General features: G+C 36.8%; 4 protein-coding genes across 15 annotated transcripts; all 4 read left to right on the top strand.

Moving 5' to 3' along the window:
- Positions 1-3,022: 3,022 nt before the first annotated feature.
- LOC102621219 (potassium transporter 2) lies at positions 3,023-8,507 on the top strand. 9 transcript variants are annotated; one of them, XM_052440249.1, is made up of 10 exons: positions 3,023-3,038; positions 3,715-3,822; positions 3,919-4,153; positions 4,234-4,476; positions 4,559-4,612; positions 5,685-5,945; positions 6,096-6,148; positions 6,279-6,396; positions 6,566-6,820; positions 7,187-8,507. In XM_052440249.1, the coding sequence occupies exons 2-10, from the start codon at positions 3,784-3,786 to the stop codon at positions 8,308-8,310; spliced, it is 2,382 nt and encodes a 793-aa protein (XP_052296209.1). In that variant the 5' UTR covers positions 3,023-3,038; positions 3,715-3,783; the 3' UTR covers positions 8,311-8,507. The 9 variants fall into 9 exon arrangements, with proteins under 9 accessions (XP_052296209.1, XP_052296213.1, XP_052296212.1 ...); XM_052440253.1 differs by lacking the exon at positions 3,023-3,038 and adding an exon at positions 3,233-3,526 and having other exon boundaries at positions 3,720-3,822; positions 3,922-4,153; XM_052440252.1 differs by lacking the exon at positions 3,023-3,038 and adding an exon at positions 3,233-3,587 and having other exon boundaries at positions 3,922-4,153.
- A 407-nt stretch (positions 8,508-8,914) lies between these two features.
- LOC102620937 (uncharacterized) lies at positions 8,915-10,008 on the top strand. The gene is made up of 3 exons (XM_006486132.4): positions 8,915-9,404; positions 9,518-9,581; positions 9,681-10,008. The coding sequence occupies exons 1-3, from the start codon at positions 9,126-9,128 to the stop codon at positions 9,848-9,850; spliced, it is 513 nt and encodes a 170-aa protein (XP_006486195.1). The 5' UTR covers positions 8,915-9,125; the 3' UTR covers positions 9,851-10,008.
- A 332-nt stretch (positions 10,009-10,340) lies between these two features.
- Positions 10,341-15,376, top strand: LOC102621896 (mini-chromosome maintenance complex-binding protein). The gene is made up of 14 exons (XM_006486136.3): positions 10,341-11,135; positions 11,400-11,513; positions 11,602-11,709; positions 11,824-11,940; positions 12,308-12,352; positions 12,728-12,844; positions 12,973-13,131; positions 13,459-13,533; positions 13,687-13,800; positions 13,980-14,182; positions 14,284-14,419; positions 14,517-14,744; positions 14,839-14,906; positions 14,996-15,376. The coding sequence occupies exons 1-14, from the start codon at positions 10,869-10,871 to the stop codon at positions 15,108-15,110; spliced, it is 1,866 nt and encodes a 621-aa protein (XP_006486199.1). The 5' UTR covers positions 10,341-10,868; the 3' UTR covers positions 15,111-15,376.
- A 250-nt stretch (positions 15,377-15,626) lies between these two features.
- LOC102622187 (uncharacterized) lies at positions 15,627-19,872 on the top strand. 4 transcript variants are annotated; one of them, XM_052440254.1, is made up of 13 exons: positions 15,628-15,962; positions 16,040-16,204; positions 16,467-16,562; positions 16,666-16,800; positions 16,911-16,979; positions 17,048-17,144; positions 17,236-17,338; positions 17,494-17,704; positions 17,810-17,923; positions 18,693-18,824; positions 19,010-19,090; positions 19,355-19,471; positions 19,645-19,872. In XM_052440254.1, exons 1-13 carry the CDS (start codon positions 15,846-15,848, stop codon positions 19,729-19,731), a joined length of 1,524 nt encoding a protein of 507 aa, XP_052296214.1. In that variant the 5' UTR covers positions 15,628-15,845; the 3' UTR covers positions 19,732-19,872. The 4 variants fall into 4 exon arrangements, with proteins under 4 accessions (XP_052296216.1, XP_052296214.1, XP_006486200.1 ...); XM_006486137.4 differs by having other exon boundaries at positions 15,629-15,962; positions 16,648-16,800; XM_052440256.1 differs by lacking the exon at positions 17,810-17,923 and having other exon boundaries at positions 15,627-15,962; positions 16,648-16,800.

The following is a 19,872-nucleotide window of genomic DNA, read 5'->3' as shown; positions in this document are numbered from 1 at the left end:
AATTATCTTACAACCGTTTGATAAAAATCTAACGGCTGTAGAAATATAAGATATCAAAATCCTATTTTTTTCACAGTCGTTAGATTTTCATCAAACTGTTGTGAGACAGTTATGTATCTTACGTTATTAATTAAGGTAATAAGAGTCTTTGTTTTACCTACTAAAGTTATCAATCCCTAAACTTACTATTTATTTAAGGATATTGCATTTTTTTTAATTGTTATAATCTACAGATATATTGAAAATAAAACTTCAACAGAATAGATAACTCGAAAATCTACATAACTGGTGGGGAAATCTCTAATCTTACAAAAGTTTTGAGGAGATATCTTCAATTATTCTACATTCTTTGTGGAGAAAAGATAACAAAATGTTGAGAACTCTAACCCACCATTGGGCTACCAGCCAACTGGCTTAATAAGACTATTGTACTACTTGCAGTCACTATTGAGTTTCCTTTATTGCATTATTCAAATACAGACTAGTGAAAATACAAATAATAAGGACAAAGAGGCAGGCGGGGTGGACTTGAGACTTGAGAGCTGTCAATTACGGGCAGGGATGGGCCCTTCTTGCTCATGAAAATATAGCTCCAATTCTCCAGTTGGATTTACACCCTACTTTATTTATGGGATTTTGTTATGTCTCCCACTCAGAAGCAACTCCATCACTAATAATTTGATTGGAAGATCACAGTTCTATTGCCCTTACGCATTAGTAGCCCCCCAATCAAACAGCATATATAGGTTCTCTTTTGATCTAAACTTTTGCTCGAGTGTAGATACAAATTTTGATCGCTTGTTAATTAACTAAAACACGATTGAATAAAAAATTCAGTCGGCAGGACGAAGCCTGCATTAGATACTTCAAAGTGATATCTTTATTTGTTTTATAGGGCATCTTTTGAGAATTCTTATCTCAATGACAATATCAAACAGGTTTATATCAAACAGCTTTATATCTTTATTTGCTGCACGAGAATGCGTACTTTTGATAAACATTTTTTTAATGGTTCGTGTTTATCCATCTATCTATATAATTAATACAGGACAAGTAATCTCCATCTTCAAGAAAAACATCCTTTTGAAATTGGTAATGGTGTCCAACACTAAAACAATAAAATTAAAGGACTCATACCCATTTGACTTGCCTTTTCAGAAAAAGCAGATGCGTGCAACGAGCACCTAAATCAGTTAATTAACATCTTTAATCACCTTTAATGCAACTCTTCTAGCTAGGAATTGCAGAACATTTTTTTTTTCATTTTTTTTTATTTCTAAAGAAACAAACTTTCTGTGATCTACTTGGACCTACCAACATTGCTATAACCCAACCCTATTGAATTTGAACCACATGGCTGCTGGCGCCGGTAAACTTGGTGAACAAATCGATATTGCTTTGTTTTCTGATACATGTCCCATGCAAATGCAGCATGGCCAATGGCTATGCAACATCAAATAAATAATATATAGATAGGAAGTAGTGATTTAGTTGGCCGGTCAGGTTCACTATAAATAAGCCAAAAAAAAATGGGAAAACAAAACATGTAATTAATTAATTCAAAAAAGCATTACTGGGTGGTGCAGTACAGTTCAGACGGCCTAGTGTAACCCGCCAGAAGCTGCATATTCTCTGCAATTTGCCGAATCTGTTTATTCTTGTTTGTTTGTTTTTTTTTTGTTTTTTTTTGGGGGGATGGGGGGATTATGCATAAAGATTTGGGTGCATGCATTTCTCTACACTTATCAATTTTTATACAAATGAAACCACATAACACATGTTAACATCACATGCAACTTCACTTTCTCAAAGATTTAATCCAACAATAAAATAATGTAGTATAAAAAATAAAAATCATGCAAGCAAGTGCAAAGATGATTGTTGATTGATAATTAGATGATAAATGAATACAATGGTAATAAAACATTCCATATGACGAATAAAAATGTTAATTTGCTAAACATTTTTCTTTGATCTCTTTAGTTTAGTTTTTTTTATTAATTTGTAATTAATAGTTACTGAGCAACATTCGCCACCGTTGTCGGTTGCTGTAATAACCCGAACATCTTGTTCATTTAATTTAACCTTCAAAACCAGACAAAATTTGCCATTCTTCGCTGTCTTTGCAATATCTTTGCACGTGGAGTTAAGTTTCCGATTTCCATTTAACTATTTTTAACTCAAAACTATATCCCAAGTGTTGATTTGCTACTTCATAGCTCACTAAGGCGGTGCGTATATTTAAACGAGGGCACTTACATTACAATAAAGTTAAAAGATTAGATCAAGAAGATAACAGAAGCACAAATCTCAATGCTATGGAAAGTTCCAGTTACTCATTTTTGGTTTCAGCCTTAGTTCTGAGTTTGGTGGATGTTTTTACTTTTTATTTTCATTTTTTCGTTAATGGAGGTCACTATCTGTGAAGCTAAAAAAGCATGATAATTGATGGGTAATGATGTAAACCTGAAGACGAATAAAAAACACAAAGTGGGTCACAAAGAGTAGGCCAGTGGCTTTCAGAAAAATGAAAATTTTGATAATGTGGGGTATTGGGGTTTGAGGGGAAAAGTTGGCTGCTTTGTTCATTTTTAGTTCAAGAGCATGTTAAGCTCTCATGGCGTATTTAGCAAGTGACTAATTGTAATATTTTGATTGGAAGTTTCGATTTTGTTTTGAGTTTCTTGAGTAGTTGAGTTACTCAGCAAAAGTGCAAACCCGATGGAGCCCTTCACCATTTTTTTACTTCCAAAAGCGCTTTCAATGTTTTCCACGATGCAAAAAGAGGGTGAAAGGGTGGCTTCAGGTAGGTGGGAATTTGGAAAACCAAGAAGTGACTAGTTAAAGTGAATGTAATCTTGGCGATGCGTGTGTGAGATAAGAGAGAGAGTGGGTTATTTTATAAAAACGAAAAAAGAGTCCTGAAATTCAGCTTTAAATGAGTGGGCAGCAGTTTTTGAAGATGGTGGGCTGCTGGAGGTGGTGGCGGTGATAATACGTGTGTGTGTGTGTGTGTCATTTATATGGCTTTAAGAAAGGTAACAGTTTTTAAGAAATGTTAACTGTCGTTGAATTCACGTGATTCTGCCTTTTGGCTGCTATCACGCAAAGATTCTCGTTCTCCTATTTCGTTTCGTATTTCCCCTCTGAAAAAGATGTGACCCCTTTTTCATTTTTGGACTTGCATTACATTACGTATGCACAGTGCAGTGCTCTTTTTTTGTAGTATTTGCTTTTGTCTTTTCTAGGTGAATTTTGTGCCCATGAGTTTACTGTTTGTCTGATTCTAGTGTAAGAAAAGGGTGAAAATGAGACTACTGTAGATGAAAAATGAGGGACCCTTTTCATTTATGAGCTTTAACCGGAAGATTCTAGAGTGGTTGAGCCTCAATGCTTGTGGGATTGAATTGAAATTTGAAGTTTTTGAGTGTTCTTCTTTACCTAAATAAATTTCACAAAAGGGATTTTTTTCTTAGATGTTATAATGAGTTTGGTGGGGATGTGATTGGAATTTAGACTTTTAGAGGTATGGATGATGGCATGTGGGTGTCTTGAAAAGTTGGGGAATGTGACTTGCTTTTATGAATGTATCTTCTCTATTTGCGGGTGTAGTGATGGGCTTCGCTTTGAAATTCCTTAATGCTCTTATCAGTTATTTTAAAAAATTCTCGCTTCTTTTTAGTTACTTTATCAACGCTTCTTCTACTTTTTCAGTGCAGATCTGCTCATAAGTGAGTTAAAAACCAGAAACTTATTGTTAGAGATTGAGGAGTACTGGTAACCATGGATCTTGAACATGGCAAGTGTTGGGATTCTTCAAAGGTATGAGCTAACTGCAGTTTTCTTTTTTCTTTCTTTCCCCCTTCTATTTGGTTCAGCATAATTAGTTATGGTCGTTATGTGTAATTGCATTTTCAGAAGGATTCTTGGAAGACAATATTGATTCTAGCTTACCAAAGCCTTGGGGTTGTATATGGTGACCTGGGCATTTCCCCACTGTATGTTTACAAGAGTACATTTGCAGAAGACATTCAACATTCAAACACGAATGAAGAAATTTTTGGAGCTTTATCTTTTGTCTTCTGGACTCTGACTTTAGTTCCCTTGTTCAAGTATGTCTTTATAGTCCTTCGAGCTGATGACAATGGAGAGGGTAAGTACCCAAATTATTGAGCATGGCAGATTTCGGCTAAGCTTGATGCTGAATCGAAACCTTTTGTGCATATTTTTCAGGTGGTACTTTCGCCCTGTACTCATCAATATGCCGGCATGCTAAGGTAAGCCTTTTGCCCAATAGGCAGGCTGCTGATGAAGCGCTCTCTACTTATAAACTGGAGCAGCCCCCGGAGAAGAACAGTTCAAGAGTCAAAATGTATCTTGAGAAGCACAAGTTCTTGCATACTGCTTTGCTTATCTTGGTTCTACTTGGCACTTGTATGGTAATTGGAGATGGACTTCTTACTCCGGCCATTTCCGGTAAAGACCTTCCCAGTAACACTTCAATTGGCAACTGTTTTCTCTCTGTTCGCTAACTAACAAATTTTGTTCTAAAATGTAGTTTTCTCGGCAGTGTCTGGTCTTGAGTTTTTCATGTCTAAGGAGCATCACCAGTGTAAGCTTCTTAGCTTTTAGTCTTTAATATCTTAAAAGTATTAATTAAATCATATTCAAGACAGTAAATGAGATAAAATGCTTTCTCTATTGAGCTCTAAGAATTGGGCATAAGCACAACAGGAAAGCTGAAGCTTAGAATTAGTTACCTGACTATTTCCTAGTGAAATTTAAGATTGAACAGGATCTATATTTATTTTGATCATTCAGGAGAACCGAGAAGACAGTGACCGCGTCTCTATTCGGCATGTACAGATTGTTCCAGTAGTAGATTTACTTCACTTTGTCATAGGTGAAGTGGCAAACTTTAAAAATTGATATAGATTTTAAAGGAGTAAGGTGGAGTCTCTTTCTGGTCATTCAGGATAGATGCTCCATCTTGTCATCGATCTTGTCATTGACTGAAGCAGGGACCACTCAAGTTGCTTAAGTTGTGGTCTGGAGTCAAAGTTGATCCTATCTACTACATTGTTCTAGGAAATATTATGAGTTGACTATTACATAGTAAACAATACAACACTGTGGCAATAAAAAGTGATGTATATTTGTGATATAATTTGCTAGTCAGAAAATATAGTCTGGTTGAAAATGAATAGTGTAGCTATCTAGTATTTGATTAAGCACCATCATATAGTTGAGATCTATTAAATTTGTGGAAACATATGCTAGTTTTGTGCTACAATACATTGACCACTACACAGTTTCTGCTGTTGTCCGTATTTGCTGACCAGTAATGTAGCAGAAAATAGATGAAACTAATTAGCTACCAGAATAAGTTGCTAAGTTCCACACATACAGAGAAAATACATTTTTCATGGAACAATTATATGGTAGTTATGGACAAGTTGTGGACATCAATGTACCAGTAATTGTAAAACATTTTGATGCCACTTGTGGGAATTTGGCTTTACCAAACTTATTATAAATTTATTGAAGCCTCCATAAAAGAAAATCGGGTAAAAGTTTTCTTTTCAGCAAGGGTTATTTAAACTGCTGAAGCTTTAAGTTAATTTTTAGTTTTGTTGTGATAATTCATTATGTTCTTCACCTATACTTTCTGCCTTTATTTGCAGACGCGGTGATTCCAATTACTTGCTTCATCATAGTGTGTCTTTTTGCACTCCAACACTATGGCACCCATCGGGTTGGGTTTTTGTTTGCACCAGTTGTTTTGATATGGCTACTCTGCATAAGTGCCCTTGGCCTATACAATATAATCCACTGGAACTCTCATGTCTATCAAGCCCTTTCTCCATATTACATGTTCAAGTTCCTGAAGAAGACAAGGAAGCGGGGGTGGATGTCTTTGGGTGGTATATTGTTGTGCATAACAGGTCAGTTTGGAATATATGCACATACGATAAACATATCAGTCAAAGAGTTAAACACTGATACAAAACTGAAATCTGTGTATTCTTCATTGTTATGTTATGTAAATATAATTCAATGAACAAGGAATGACAATGGAATGTTGCTCTATGCAGGGTCGGAGGCAATGTTTGCTGATCTTGGCCACTTCTCTTATGCTGCAATTCAGGTACATTTGAAAAATGTTTTCTATTAGAACTTTTGGTATATAAATTTTGTTTTCTATCTGTGTGTTGTCTGGTTGAGTCTAAGCTGCCTAGTAAAAAGAATTCTAATTCTTTATGCTTTACCTGAGACAGATTGCTTTTACCTTTCTGGTTTATCCGGCACTTATATTGGCTTATATGGGGCAAGCTGCTTACTTATCGAAGCATCACGAAACCAATTACCAGATCAGTTTTTTTGTCTCAGTTCCAGGTATTCATTTGTCAGTTTTATTTTTCCTTTTAATTTTAATAAAAGCAAAAGTGACCCTTGATGTGCAAGTAACTAGTACACAGCTGCATGTCAACTGATGCTTGTTCAATTTACTAGGATATTTGCATCTTTTGGAATGAAAATAATTGCTTCAAGTTTTTGGGTGCAGAAAGTGTGAGGTGGCCAGTGCTTGTAGTCGCGATTCTTGCTTCTATTGTGGGAAGCCAAGCAATTATAAGTGGAACATTCTCTATTATTAACCAGAGCCAATCTCTTGGCTGCTTCCCAAGAGTCAAGGTTGTTCACACCTCTGACAAGATTCATGGGCAGATATATATTCCTGAGATTAATTGGGTTCTCATGATTCTCTGCATTGCTGTGACCATTGGATTTAGAGACACTAAGCACATAGGGAATGCATCTGGTAAGTTACAACTTTCGAATTGATTATCTATTTTCAGATACTAGATCTCTCTATTTAAACCTCTATCTTCATTTATTAATTGATAGTTTTTTATCCTTATTTCATTGAGTGAAATATTTGAAAATTGTTCTTCTGTCTGCTTTGATAAATTTTTGCCTATATATCCATGGATGCCTATCTCCATTTCCCCGACAATGATAATTATCTTTTCAAAAGAATAATTGGCTTGCCCTTTGCTTATCTGAATAAAAATTGATGAGACTCCATCCCCCACCCCACAAAAAAAAATTAATGATATTAAGGAGAGAGTAATTGAAGTGAATTCATGAAGTTGAAACATTATGACATTGCTGTAATTTGTTGCAGGGTTAGCTGTAATGACTGTAATGCTTGTGACCACGTGCCTCACTGCCCTGGTTATCATTCTCTGCTGGCACAAACCGCCAATTCTAGCTCTTTGTTTTTTGCTATTTTTTGGCTCCATTGAATTGCTTTACTTCTCAGCTTCACTGACCAAATTCCGAGAAGGTGCATGGCTTCCTATCCTACTTGCTCTTTTCCTAACCACCATCATGTTTGTTTGGCACTATGCCACCATTAAGAAGTATGAATTTGACCTGCACAACAAAGTATCGCTAGAATGGCTTCTAGCTTTGGGTCCAAGCTTGGGAATTGCTCGAGTTCCTGGCATTGGCTTAGTTTTTACTGATCTCACTTCCGGCATCCCTGCTAACTTCTCCCGCTTTGTCACCAACCTCCCTGCTTTCCACCGCATCCTTGTCTTTGTATGTGTAAAATCAGTACCTGTTCCCCATGTGCCCCCTGCTGAGCGGTATCTTGTAGGCCGTGTGGGTCCTGCAGCTCATCGATCCTACAGGTGCATTGTCCGCTATGGATACCGCGACGTTCATCAGGATGTTGACTCTTTTGAATCTGAACTAGTCGATAGACTGGCAGATTTCATCTGCTATGATTGGTACAAAACTGATAGGACTAATTTGTATACTGATGATGCCGTAACATCCCGATCTAATGAATCAACAAGTGATGGCAGATTGGCTGTGATTGGAACAGTGTCGCTATCCGGTGCTCCAGCTTATGAGATTGAGGAGACATTACAGCCAGCTAATGTATCAGGTGGGTTTACCTCAGTAGAGAGTGTCACAGATGTCATCGAAATGGAACCCGTCAGGGCAGTCCAGAGAAGGGTGAGATTTGCCATCGATGACCAGTCCGATACTGATGCGCAGTCTGAGATTAATCTACAATCACAACAAGAACTAGAAGACTTATTTGCGGCTCAACAGGCTGGTACTGCATTTATACTTGGACACTCTCATGTCCGAGCAAAACAAGGATCATCTCTCCTCAAGAGATTGGCCATTAACTTTGGATATAATTTCTTGCGAAGGAACTGCCGGGGGCCAGATGTAGCACTCAAGGTGCCACCGGTGTCTCTCCTAGAAGTCGGCATGGTCTATGTTGTGTAGATTTATTATGTAAGAGTAGTTTTGTCGTCTCATCTATAGAGAACTGCTTAAGTGAGCGTGGTAATGAAGTTCCTTAGATTAACAGGGTTTTGTAGAAAAGAAAATAGCAACTTCTTCCCATAATGATGTACTTGTAATCATCCATTAATGGTAAAAGAAATGTGAAAATCCTACATGAAACCAATGGCTTTCTCGAATCTTGAGATGTAAAATCTGGTTTTTCGTTGGCATCGCATCTTATGTGTACTAAAAATTCCTTCACCTCTTCCCTCTGATCTGCAGAAAATGTGGCAATGTTTTCTGAGAATCTCGAGTTTGTTGCTAACCAAGAATTTATGAAGATATTCCAGTTTATGAATGGGAAAAAGACCCATGCACGACAAGTAGACCCCGTCACTTTTTAAGTAATTATCTAATTTCATTTATTTATTTGAATAAAATTAAGAGTATTACTAATTTACTAAAATATCCTTATATCTGTGAATATAGACGAAATTTCCCTTTTTAAAGTTAGTCATTCCCGAAACAATGAGGGTCGAACTGTTTATTGGAGCAAACCACAGGTTCTGGTGTTCTTTCCCCCTTACGAATTTAGAAGCAGTCGCAAAATCAAAATGTTCTCTCAAATACGATAGTCCTTCAAAAGGCCACGTAGTCTTACACTAACCACCAGGTTTTATGAGTGGCAACGATTCTTTAAGCTGTGATTTTGTGGTCCAAATAGGCACAAGACATACACACATGCACGTTAATATAAATACCTGGAACTTTCAATAGCTGCCTTCTCGTGCGAAGGGAGGGAACAGCGAATTACAATGGGATTTGGGGCTCTTCATTTGTCACCTTCACCTAGTGGTTTCGCCTCAAATGTGGGATTTGCTCAGAACTTGTCTAGTTACAGGCTCAACAGAGTCTCCACGCTCAGAGTTCATGCCAAGAAGGAAGAGCAAGACCCCAAGAAGAGCACGCAATCCTTATTCAGCAACATAACCGAAGCTCTCGATTTCTCTCAAGTAAGGTCTAGAGAAGATGCTCAGCTTCTTGAGGACGCTAGAAAAGCCACCAGGTCGGGTAGCCAAATGAGCAGAGAGCAGGTAATTAATAATATATGGCAACAAGAAAAAAAAAAAAAAACAAATCTTCTTTTTTGTTTATTGCTCTGCGCACGGTCATAAAAAATCTCAACTGGGTTACTGAATATGCGCAGTATGGGGCTCTTAGAAGAAAGATTGGAGGGACGTACAAGGACTTCTTCAAATCCTATATAGATGGTAATTAAATTACTTTGAGCTTGAGTCGCAAGTGAAAACAATCACTAGTCGTTTTTGAAAATCATTGATTTGTTTTCTTGTTTCTGATGCTGGAAATAGTGGATGGAGGGTACGTTGAAGAAGGGTGGGTGGACAAGACATGCAAGGTTTGCAAGAAAGATACCAGAGGCGAACCAAGGCAAGTCGACAAGTTGGGAAGATATGTTCATGTTGCTTGTTTGGAGAAGGCCAATTCTGGAAACTTTTTCACCAGGCTTTTTTCTAGATGAATTGGATGGAAATGGATGGCTGCTGTTGCTTTTGTTGTCTCGATTGACTTGCTTCTTAGCTATTGATGTATGTGTTATATAGATAGGGTGCGTTTGAGATTAATGTTGGATAATTAAGCTTAAAAATTATAGTTGCCGAAATTTAGAAGTTTTATTGATATAATTTTTTATTTTATATAATAAAAAATTTATTATATTTTTAATAATTTTGTTAAAATTTTTATTTAAAATTTATATTTATAATATATTATTAATTTATATTTTATAATTACAATTTTTTTTACAACAGCTGTAATTTTTAAATTACAACACCTTAATTTTAAATAGAATCATAAAATATTGTGTTGTACAAACCTAAGAATCTGTGCGATAATGTTATTTTCTAATTTATACGACTCACCGTTCTTGTTAGTAAGTTATGCAGAAGTGATATTTCTTTCTGCTTTCACGTTTGTTTGTAATACTTGTGGATTAGCATTTTTTTTCTTTTTAATGTTCGAGGACAAAGTATAAAAAAAACTTAAAAATTAAGGTTAATATACAAAAGTAGCTCATTTACCGTTTTTGTTTCCTTAATTTTTAATAGTTAAAAATGAGCATTTCAAACATAAATCACTTGTCGATCGTTGACTTAGGAGCATTTATGTTGCGAATATCTATTTTTGTAAATTTACCTTAATTTGAGCTAATTTAAATAATTTCTCTCTAATTTTATTTCTTTATAATTAATAGAGTCCAACCCTATCGTACTAAGGAATATATAGATTACAATTTGTAACATCACAAGAGATTTTAATGGTTGGAGGAATGAGTAGTCTAGATAATTAAGGATTTTTTTTTAAAATTTTGATATAAAACAATATTAGTTTAAAGATTTTTGTTTTGTGTCCAATTTACGAATCGAATCCAAAAACATGGAAAAATTTAAATTTGTCAATAAATGGGCCGTTAAGCCCAAAAAAGGAGACAATAGTTAACAATCCCGACCAATCAAAGGGCGGGAGCCCAAAGGCCCACTATGATTTGGCGGGAAAATCTCCTCTTACATATTAAACTTGCCGCCACAGCTTCTGCTTCTCTCAATTCGCAGTCAGAGAGAAAAGAGCGAGAATCAGAAATGGTTGGTCCGAAGTACGATTGTCTAGCGAACCCACTTGGCGCCGTTCGATTAACTTTCGAGAAGGCGATTGCGTCGGGCGCCGATCCGGCGTCGTTTGATGGCAAGGACTGGGGAGCTGTCGATCTCTTCCGTCAATTTCTATTCGAAGATGGCGCCCTCTCTCATGTACTTAACACTTGCTCATTGAAAAACCCTAGATCTATTTTTAATCAATTTCTTTTCGCTTTACTGAATTTAATTGCCCATTAAATTAAGAGTTTCAGGAAAATAACATTTTAAATTGCCAAAATTTTGAAAAAAAATGAATTAGTTATTTCATTCTCCTGGTAAATCTTGAATTTTTGCTGGTTAAGTAGATGGGGTTGTTATTATTTGGGAAAAATAAGTAGATGGGTTGTTAAATCTAATGAAACTGATTCGTTAATGTAGGTTCCCATTCTTAATCCGACGACTATCAAATGGGTACAACCCAACACACTTGTTCGATTTCGGGGAATGATACAGGATATGTTGGGAAATGAATTCTATGCCGGTGCTTATAAGGTATAAGCGTTTTTCTGCCTTTTGTGTATCATTGTAACCATTTTGTTCTGTTTTGTGGCATTGAAATTTTATCGTTTTTATTTTAAAGGATGGGTCGGTATGGAGGACAAACAAGTTTATGGATGTCTGTCAGTATCCGATGGGCTCTTCGCCTGATATGCGAATCTGGGAGCGTCGTTTGTTATATTGCGTTCCTGTGAGTTTTAGTTTTCAGGCAATTCTAAATGGAATCTATTCTGAAACAGGATAAATGTGGCTTGCTTTGATGATGGGATTGTACTTGGCTTATTGAGTTTTGTCTTGCATTCAGGTGCCAGGGCAGAATTCCTGGACTGAATCCTTGTCTGAAGTAGCAATGAATAAGACATCCCAGCAAAGAGAGAAGCGACAGAGGATGGAGGATGATGCTTCCAACCACATGGATTTGGTGAGACTTTTTGCTCTCTAACATGTTTGCTTTGATTTTTCATTCTTTCATTATTTAGTTTGCTTTGACTTTTCATTCTTTCATTATTTAGGTAAATACAAAGATGTTTGTTGCAGCAATGAGTTGGTTCTTATCTGAGGAAAATTTTCAGCTAGCTAACTTTCTGATGTGGTTGTATGATAAGAAGCATAAGAGCTTTTAGATTGGTTGCATATAAATCAGACCATTGCTTTGGAAAATACATGGATTGCTAATAGAACCCTAATGTTAATGATTGATTCCTGCTTGTTGAAAGTGAATGGCACTATTTGTTTGTTACTTGTATGATTCTTGTTTTATGCTGACCGGCTTGATTGTTGAATGACAGGTTTTGGTTGATGAGTTTGAAAGTTCTCCTAGTGTCAAGAAGATGGTAAGAAGCGACTTTCTGTCAATAGCTTCCTTTCTTTTCTGCGCTAGCTGGATTAAGAGGAAAAAATTGATTTGATGAGTTCTTAAGTTAATTGGGGGAAAATAAATGATGTTCATAGGTAATGGTCCATTGTCTTTCCTACCCGTGCCAAGTTCAATTACAAACTTTAATGAGAAACAGAAGTGGGATGCCATTAGCTTTAGCTCATGAAACTCTTGGAAATAACTAAAATTAATCTCAAGGATATTTCAGATCTGGCCATTAAGTATTGGAATAGGAAATTGATAGAAAAATTTAACGCAAAATATATTTCTACTTCTTTAGATTATTAGTGCAGACTTGTTCTAATGCTAGTTACACCTTTTCTGTTGCTAGAGAGAGAATGGACATGCTTCTCCATCTTCGCAGTCCAAGGATTCTGTAATTGAGGGCACTTCTAATACGAATTTTGTGACTAATGCTGAAAGAAATTCTCTTCCATGTCTTGTAAAGGTAAATGATTTACCTTTTCTTTTTTTCCTTGTTGTTCTAAGCACGTATATTCCTAGAAACGCAAACTATGGTTACTGCATCTGGTGCGTTTTCTCTAGAACTGACGAAAGTTCTAATCTATTATGCAGATTTATGACTGTCCTGAGTCTGAGTTGAAGCTTAATGAAGTTTTCGAGTTTGTTGGGGTCCTCACTTTGGATTCTGATGTTATGGCTGATAAAAATGATCAAGATGAGTCCTCATATGGTTTCATTGAAGATGAGTTGGTCCATTTGCCTCCTGAAAAGGTAGCAGTTCCATTTGAAGCTGCAAGGTGTTGTCTCTATATATCTTTCTTAAATTTCTTTTAGCAGTCACCAAAGCACAAAATACCAGCTTATAGAAGTTTTTTTTTTTGCCCTGTAATTTTGTCACAATAAATTCTAGTGACAACTGATGCATAGGATGTGCACTACTTACATTTTCTATCACGTGCGTTTGGCGTTCTTGAAAGGTTTCAAATTGTATGTCATGAGGATGCCATATGAACTCATAAAATGCCGTTTTTAATAAATTGCACATTTGTCTTCTTGATTTCTGGTGTTACATAGCCTGTTCTTTTCTTTTTGGTGCAGGTACCACGTCTCCATTGTCTTATTCACAGGAAGCTAGATGTTAATGACTTCTTGCATAGTTCCCCTATGATGGAGGTGATTTGTGTACCTGATTTAGTTTTGTTATCCATTTGATTAATCGATTGTTAATCTGCATTGTTCTTACAGCATTCTAGGATCCATAAGTTCATATTCTCCTTTGCTTTCTAGCCTTGTTTTTGGGACTTTATCTAATCTTTGATCCTGCAGCCGAAGCCCCAGCTGGTAAAAGAGACAAGGGAGTCCCTGTTGAGGCATCTCACATCCATTCTTGGCAATGATGGGATAGCAGCTCATCTTATGTTGTTGCATCTTCTTTCAAGGGTATATTTTTCATTCATGATCTTGGTTTTACTTCTAGGTCATGCCAATTAATCCAATTTGTCATGGCTGCCGGTCTATGTTTTTTCAACATGTTTTATCTCAATTTTTAATGTTTCTTTACCATTTCCTTCTCTGTAGCACCTATCTATGGTTGTAATGCAATGGTTTTTGTTAAGCAGGTACATGCTAGAATCGACAATGTTGCTGTGGGGAAGCTTTCGCTAAATCTCACCTGTTTAAGCAAAGAAAGTGTGTCTGTGTTTGGCAATCAAATTAGACTTTCTGTGCAGAATCTCCTACCATTTACACAATGCATACCCCTTACAGTGAATTACCTTAACACTGCCTCACTTGCCCCAAAAAAGGATTATCAAACAAATAGGTATCAGATTAGGAAATACTTGCCTTCAGTCAGTAACTTCAAATTTACAACAAAAGATGTTTTTATATTTTCTTGGTCACTTAACATGGTTATTGGTCCAGATTGATACCTGGAGTTCTACAGCTAGCTGATGGCTCACACTTGATCATTGATGAAACCCAATTGGAAACAGGAACCCTCAACTCCACTGGGGTTGAAAATGCAAGGTTGCTGAAGAATCTAATGGAGTTCCAGAAGGTGATTTGCTCCTTGTACTGCTGATGCATGCAGATTCTTTTGGATTTTTTTAGCCCTGCAATTGAAATGACTTATAATATGAATTTCTTTGCCTCAGGTCGAGTACAACTTTGAGTACTATAAGATGGAAATGATTGCTGATGTCCAGATGCTTATACTTTCGGAGGGGAAATCAAATATTGTCCCAGCTGACCTAGTTATACCTTTCCAGCCTTCTTCAGCGGCTTCCTTTGAAGTTGTGCCTGCCGAAACTTTAGAAGCTTGGAGATGGTACTTGGCTAGTGTTAGATCATTGCCACATTCTATTGAGTCAGACATGCAGAAGGTATGTGAAGTACAATTTGGGAATTAGTACTTGTGTTCAAAATAGTCGGGAGATATTTTCTGAAAATTCACGCATGGCCGGTGATACTTAACAGGTGGTAGAAAGTGATCTGGTTGCAGCAAGACAAGCGGATAGGAGCTTAGGTGGCCAAGATCTTAGCAGGTCAGAAACTTATGAGCTGCTATCTGATGTTATCACTATGGTCTATAACGTTGTGTTTTGTTAAACATCTGGAATTGTTCTGTGAACAGATTGTTGACGATGGGGCGCCTGATGTCTGCAAGCTTTGGCGAAACCAGCTTGTCATTGGAACACTGGCAGATGGTAAAGGAATTGGAAAGGCTGAGAAGGGAGAGGCTCAAGTGAACCAAGCAATCACCTAATTCCCGCAATGAACAGGGAATGTCTCAACGTGATTTTTCAAACCATTGTTTTATGGTCTCTGTAATTTAAAAATTATTACTGATGTACAAAGAAAGTTCATCTTCTTTTGTGTTCGATTTGGACAATTAGTAGCAACGGAATTGAGTTCTTGCACTCCACCGTATCAAATCTAAAGTTCACTTGTATTTGTTGTTTCATTGATCTGTTTTCAGTTTTTTATTTAATGAAAAGAGAGCAACGTTGACTTCCCTTGTATGGTGCACCGGTTTATGTCTTCCTGGATGAAACTGTATTGAGAAATTTACATAAATGGCTCAAAATTCGTCTTAGTCTCAATATATAAAAGTTGGTTTCTTAATCATTTTTTTCGAGCATTTATACCTGAAGCATCGATTTTTCAACCGCCTTTCCTACGGAGGAATTTATCATAGGGGTATATTCGCATTTTCGTTTCGTTTAATGATAGATTTCAAAACAATATTCTACGCGTTGCTTTTCGTTGGCTTTATTGGAAGTGGGTTCTTCTTCCAAAGGTCCAAAGTCCGAACAACTCATTTTCTTTTTGCTGTAGTAATTGTCGGTTGACCTTGGTCCCGGCGGCGACGACGACGAGAACGTGGGAGCTTGGTTTCTCCGATCATCATCAATCAATTTCCTCAATCCATCAATGAATTGAAATTAAACTTAAAAAATTTCCATTAAACAAAAACGAAGACAATGACGATGCAGCGCATAATAAGCAAGTCGCGCTTAGATGCGTTCGCCTCCGTGTTCGTTACCCTGCACCCCCACGAAACCTCTGCTCTTCTCCACTCCTCCTCGTGCTTCTTCTTCGTGAGTTTCCGATTTTCACTCGTTCTTTCAATTAATTTATATGATTATTTATTTGTTTATATGTTCTTGATGCGTAGATTTTGAGTGCGTATTTCGTTGTGCTTCCTTTACGCGACGAAGGAGCAATCTCGCTTGGTTTATCAAAACTGCCTGGTCTATTTGTCGGATCATTAATTCTAACTTTGATTGCTGCGCCTGTTTCCACTCTGATATTTTCTTTGCCTAATCTCTCCAAAGCCAAGGTGACTCTTTAATTTCTCTTTTCTCATTTTGTTATGCTTGAGCTGATTGCTGAATTATTTTTCAAAGCTTTGTAATTATGTTATGTATACAGATTTTGTATGATGTAGCATATGAAGTAGACACGCATTAATAGATACAATACAATTATCATGTTAATAAAATAATTGATGCGATGCTACATCAGTTGAGATAGAAACTTTGTTTGTGAAAGTGTTACACTACATATTGTTTTGTAATAGGTGGTGCTTTTTGAAATTCCAGGCTTTGGTTTTGATACACAGGTTTTTTAGTGTATCGCTGCTTGTATTCTTCCTTCTATGGCAGTCTTCGTCAATAGGATATTTATCGAAATTGGAGGTAAGATAAGGATTGTGTGAACATCATAGTGTGCTGTTCTCTTTCAAATTAGTAATTTGAGTCTTTTCTCTTGTATACTTACTAGAGTGTTTCACACTTGGAGAGTTTGGATGCGGTGTCATCTAATGCAAAGGAGGATCCAAAGGCTGCTGTTGACCAAGGCAGTACAGCTAATTCTGCCGATTGGGGTGACCACGGCTGGTTTTATGTTTCAGTGAGAATGGGATTCTTCCTCTGGGTAATGACAATGGTTGAGCTATTTGTACTTTGGTTGGGGCAATTAACTCTCTGTTGAGTATTTTCATTTTTATGCTTTAGTTTATCACGGTGATATTTGCTATTTTGCAGGTGGCTCTGCTTAATTTGATTACTATTTCTTCAACTTGGGCTAGAGTGATTGATGTGATGGACAGCGAGGTTTGTATGTTTCGGCATTGATTGAAATTTTTGGTTCTTGAGCACAATTAACTTTACTTTGTATTCAGTCAGGCTCAAGATTGTTTGGGTTCATTGGTGCTGGTGCTACACTTGGCCAGCTATTTGGTTCTTTGTTTGCCGCTGGGATGGCTTTTTTGGGTCCATGTATGTTTTCCTATTCAGTTATCAAGTTTTGTAAATTTTAACCGTTCTTTAACTTGGTTTTAAACCATGGACATGGACTGGTTCTATGTAGATCTTCTCCTCTTTGCGGCTTGTTTGATGGAACTTGCTGCACAATCGTCGAAAGGGATCTACAAAGAGATACCTCGTCGTCCTGAAGAGTTACCTCCATTAAGGTCTGCTATAAATTTACATTTCATTGCATCACTTATAATCTTTTTGGTTTCATGAGTTGCATGATATACGTGCTGATGTGCCTTACAACTTTGATACTGGCTTGTGAATTGGTCGTGAGTACTGACTCTCTGAACTTGGTTACTTTTGCCCTTAGAAAAGCTGATTCTGATCCACGAAGTGGGGCTGATGGGCAGACTGCACCTGCAGCCAAAGTACCTTCTCCTAGGTCATCTACTTCAATAGTGAAGCCTCACCTATGGGCTATCCTAGACGGACTTCGGCTTATATTCTCCTCAAATTATCTGTTGTCCGTGTCTTTATTCCTTTGGCTGAGTGCAGTTGTCTCGTCATTTTTTTATTTTCAGGTAAAGCAGCCTCTATCCCTTAACATGTTTTACCAACCTCTTGCATGTATTGATTTTATACTATATTTAAAACTTACTGGAGCGCACCCCTTTCCTCAATTGCAGAAAGTCACTGTTATTGCCATGACTGTTTCAAGCTCTCTTGGAAGAAGAAGATTGCTTGCTGAGATAAATTGCTTTATTGCTGTTTTTATTCTCGCTGGACAACTCACTTTAACAGTATGCTGCCTGTAGATTAGGTTTTGCAATGTTTTTTTATTTGATGTTTTACTTGCTTGTTACTATGACTTTCCTCTTGAATACCTGGTTTAGCTTTATTGCTGTTTTTATTCTCGCTGGACAACTCACTTTAACGTTATGCTGCCTGTAGATTAGGTTTTGCAATGTTTTTTTATTTGATGTTTTACTTGCTTGTTACTATGACTTTCCTCTTGAATACCTGGTTTTCTGGGTTTTTAGTGTTAAGTTTTTCAATGTAGAGTCTATGAATTAAATAAGTGTCACATTTCTCTCCCTATTAACGTGCAGTTGGGAGTAAACACTAGTGTGGAATGCTGCTTGATTAGGTTGTTTCTAAGTCTGTGAATAGACAATGATGGTCAAACTGTACATATTTAGTAGAATCATATGTATTATAATGATCATGCCATAGAAAAAGGTATAATCATGAGAATATTTCAGAGGGAAAACTCCCAACACCCACATTAGATGCCATTAGTAACTGTGCAAGTTTTTGATAACTTGCTGTATTCCTATTTTGGCTCTGGAGATGTGTTATTTAAATTATCTGAACTGGATCTCTGGTTCCGCTCCTTGTTTCCTCTCCATGTAACCCGTAACCTCTTGAAGTTGTACTGGATCATTCAAATTGAATTTCCTGCACTTGAGCTTCTGTGAACTATGTCATAGGTTTTCTTAGAATTATCATGATATGGTGATCCTAGCCTTTTTCTTTGTTTTCCATTTTCGCTTATCTAATTATGTACAGGGGCACATCCTTTCTGTTGCTGGGATTACTGTAGCCATATGCTCTGCTCCGTTTATTGCCTTCTCAAATATGATTGCTATTGCAATTTGGCCAACTTGGGTGACTGTAGCTATTTCAGAGACCATACGAAAGGTTTGTCACGAGCTACTATTTTTTATTTTCTTTTTGTTACCCTCCAATACTGTTGGACTCGTCTATTAGTTATAAACTCAATTTCCAGTATTACAGAGCTATATTCAGTGTGCTTATGAAGTAAGTTATTCTAAAATTCTAAAGTTGAGTAAACCTCACAGTTGGGAGACTTCCATTCCTTGCAGGTGGTTACTTATGTTGTAACCAGGCCTGGAAGAGAACTACTATTTACTGTTGTTTCCCAAGAGGAAAAATACAAAGCTAAGGTATGCTAATTTTCTCTATTACTGAATTTTATTCTTAGAAACGGGGCAATGTGATATTCATTTGGTACTTTATGTACAGAAGCACATGGTCATCTCGTATGTTGATCATTTGACCATTTTTTTGACCTCATAGGATATTCACAATTAAGATTTATTTCATATTTCCTTGGGTTCTTGTGCTTCGCTACATCTGTTATGTGCACTAGTAGTTAAAATGTCAATAAGCATCAAAACATAGGTTTCTCTAAAGATATGCTGCTGCAGGTGTGCATAGATGTAATTGTCCAGCGACTTGGAGATGCATCCGCAGCTGGACTGTACAAACTACTTTTCAGCACTCTTCATGGGAGAACATCAACTGTGTCCCTGTATGCCCTTCCTGTACGTATAAACCAACTCCTTGGTGATTTATGTTATAGAACCTCTCGAATTGTTACTACTTCAAGCTTTTTTGGTTCCTGAACTCATTGAATTTCATAATGCAATTCTTTTTCTTTGGTTTAATTTTTTTCAACCGGTGTAATCAAAGTCTGCATTTTCTCTTTTGGTTTCAGGTCTGTTTATTATGGATAGCTACAGCGTTTCATTTAGGACGCCGCCAGGCGCAACTGGCAAAGCTTTCGATCAACCCCACTTCTTGAAAATAAAAATTCAGAGGATTAATTTTTGTTTTGTTTTGCTTTGTTTTTTGTTTTGAGTACATTAGCTGTGAAATGTAGGCTGCAAAATGTATATTTTCCAGTTCAACAGCAGTAATAATTTGTTTTTTTTCCATGTATCTA

This window comes from Citrus sinensis, chromosome 4 (genome assembly GCF_022201045.2).
Source record: "Citrus sinensis cultivar Valencia sweet orange chromosome 4, DVS_A1.0, whole genome shotgun sequence".
In the NCBI taxonomy this organism is placed as follows: Eukaryota; Viridiplantae; Streptophyta; class Magnoliopsida; order Sapindales; family Rutaceae; genus Citrus; species Citrus sinensis.
Note: the sequence above shows the minus strand (reverse complement) of the source record. Positions and strands in the feature narration are given on the sequence as shown.

Coding starts and splice junctions, on each gene's coding strand:
- LOC102620937 (XM_006486132.4), top strand. CDS start 9,126: ATGGGATTTGGGGCTCTTCATTTGTCACCTTCACCTAGTGGTTTCGCC. Junction 9,405..9,517: donor GCCAAATGAGCAGAGAGCAG/GTAATTAATAAT, acceptor GAATATGCGCAG/TATGGGGCTCTTAGAAGAAA. Junction 9,582..9,680: donor CTTCAAATCCTATATAGATG/GTAATTAAATTA, acceptor TGCTGGAAATAG/TGGATGGAGGGTACGTTGAA.
- LOC102622187 (XM_006486137.4), top strand. CDS start 15,846: ATGACGATGCAGCGCATAATAAGCAAGTCGCGCTTAGATGCGTTCGCC. Junction 17,145..17,235: donor GATGGCTTTTTTGGGTCCAT/GTATGTTTTCCT, acceptor GGTTCTATGTAG/ATCTTCTCCTCTTTGCGGCT. Junction 19,091..19,354: donor AGGAAAAATACAAAGCTAAG/GTATGCTAATTT, acceptor ATGCTGCTGCAG/GTGTGCATAGATGTAATTGT.
- LOC102621896 (XM_006486136.3), top strand. CDS start 10,869: ATGATTTGGCGGGAAAATCTCCTCTTACATATTAAACTTGCCGCCACA. Junction 13,801..13,979: donor TGTTGCATCTTCTTTCAAGG/GTATATTTTTCA, acceptor TTTGTTAAGCAG/GTACATGCTAGAATCGACAA. Junction 14,183..14,283: donor AAGGATTATCAAACAAATAG/GTATCAGATTAG, acceptor TTATTGGTCCAG/ATTGATACCTGGAGTTCTAC.
- LOC102621219 (XM_052440249.1), top strand. CDS start 3,784: ATGGATCTTGAACATGGCAAGTGTTGGGATTCTTCAAAG. Junction 4,613..5,684: donor GTCTAAGGAGCATCACCAGT/GTAAGCTTCTTA, acceptor CTTTATTTGCAG/ACGCGGTGATTCCAATTACT. Junction 6,149..6,278: donor TCTCTTATGCTGCAATTCAG/GTACATTTGAAA, acceptor TACCTGAGACAG/ATTGCTTTTACCTTTCTGGT.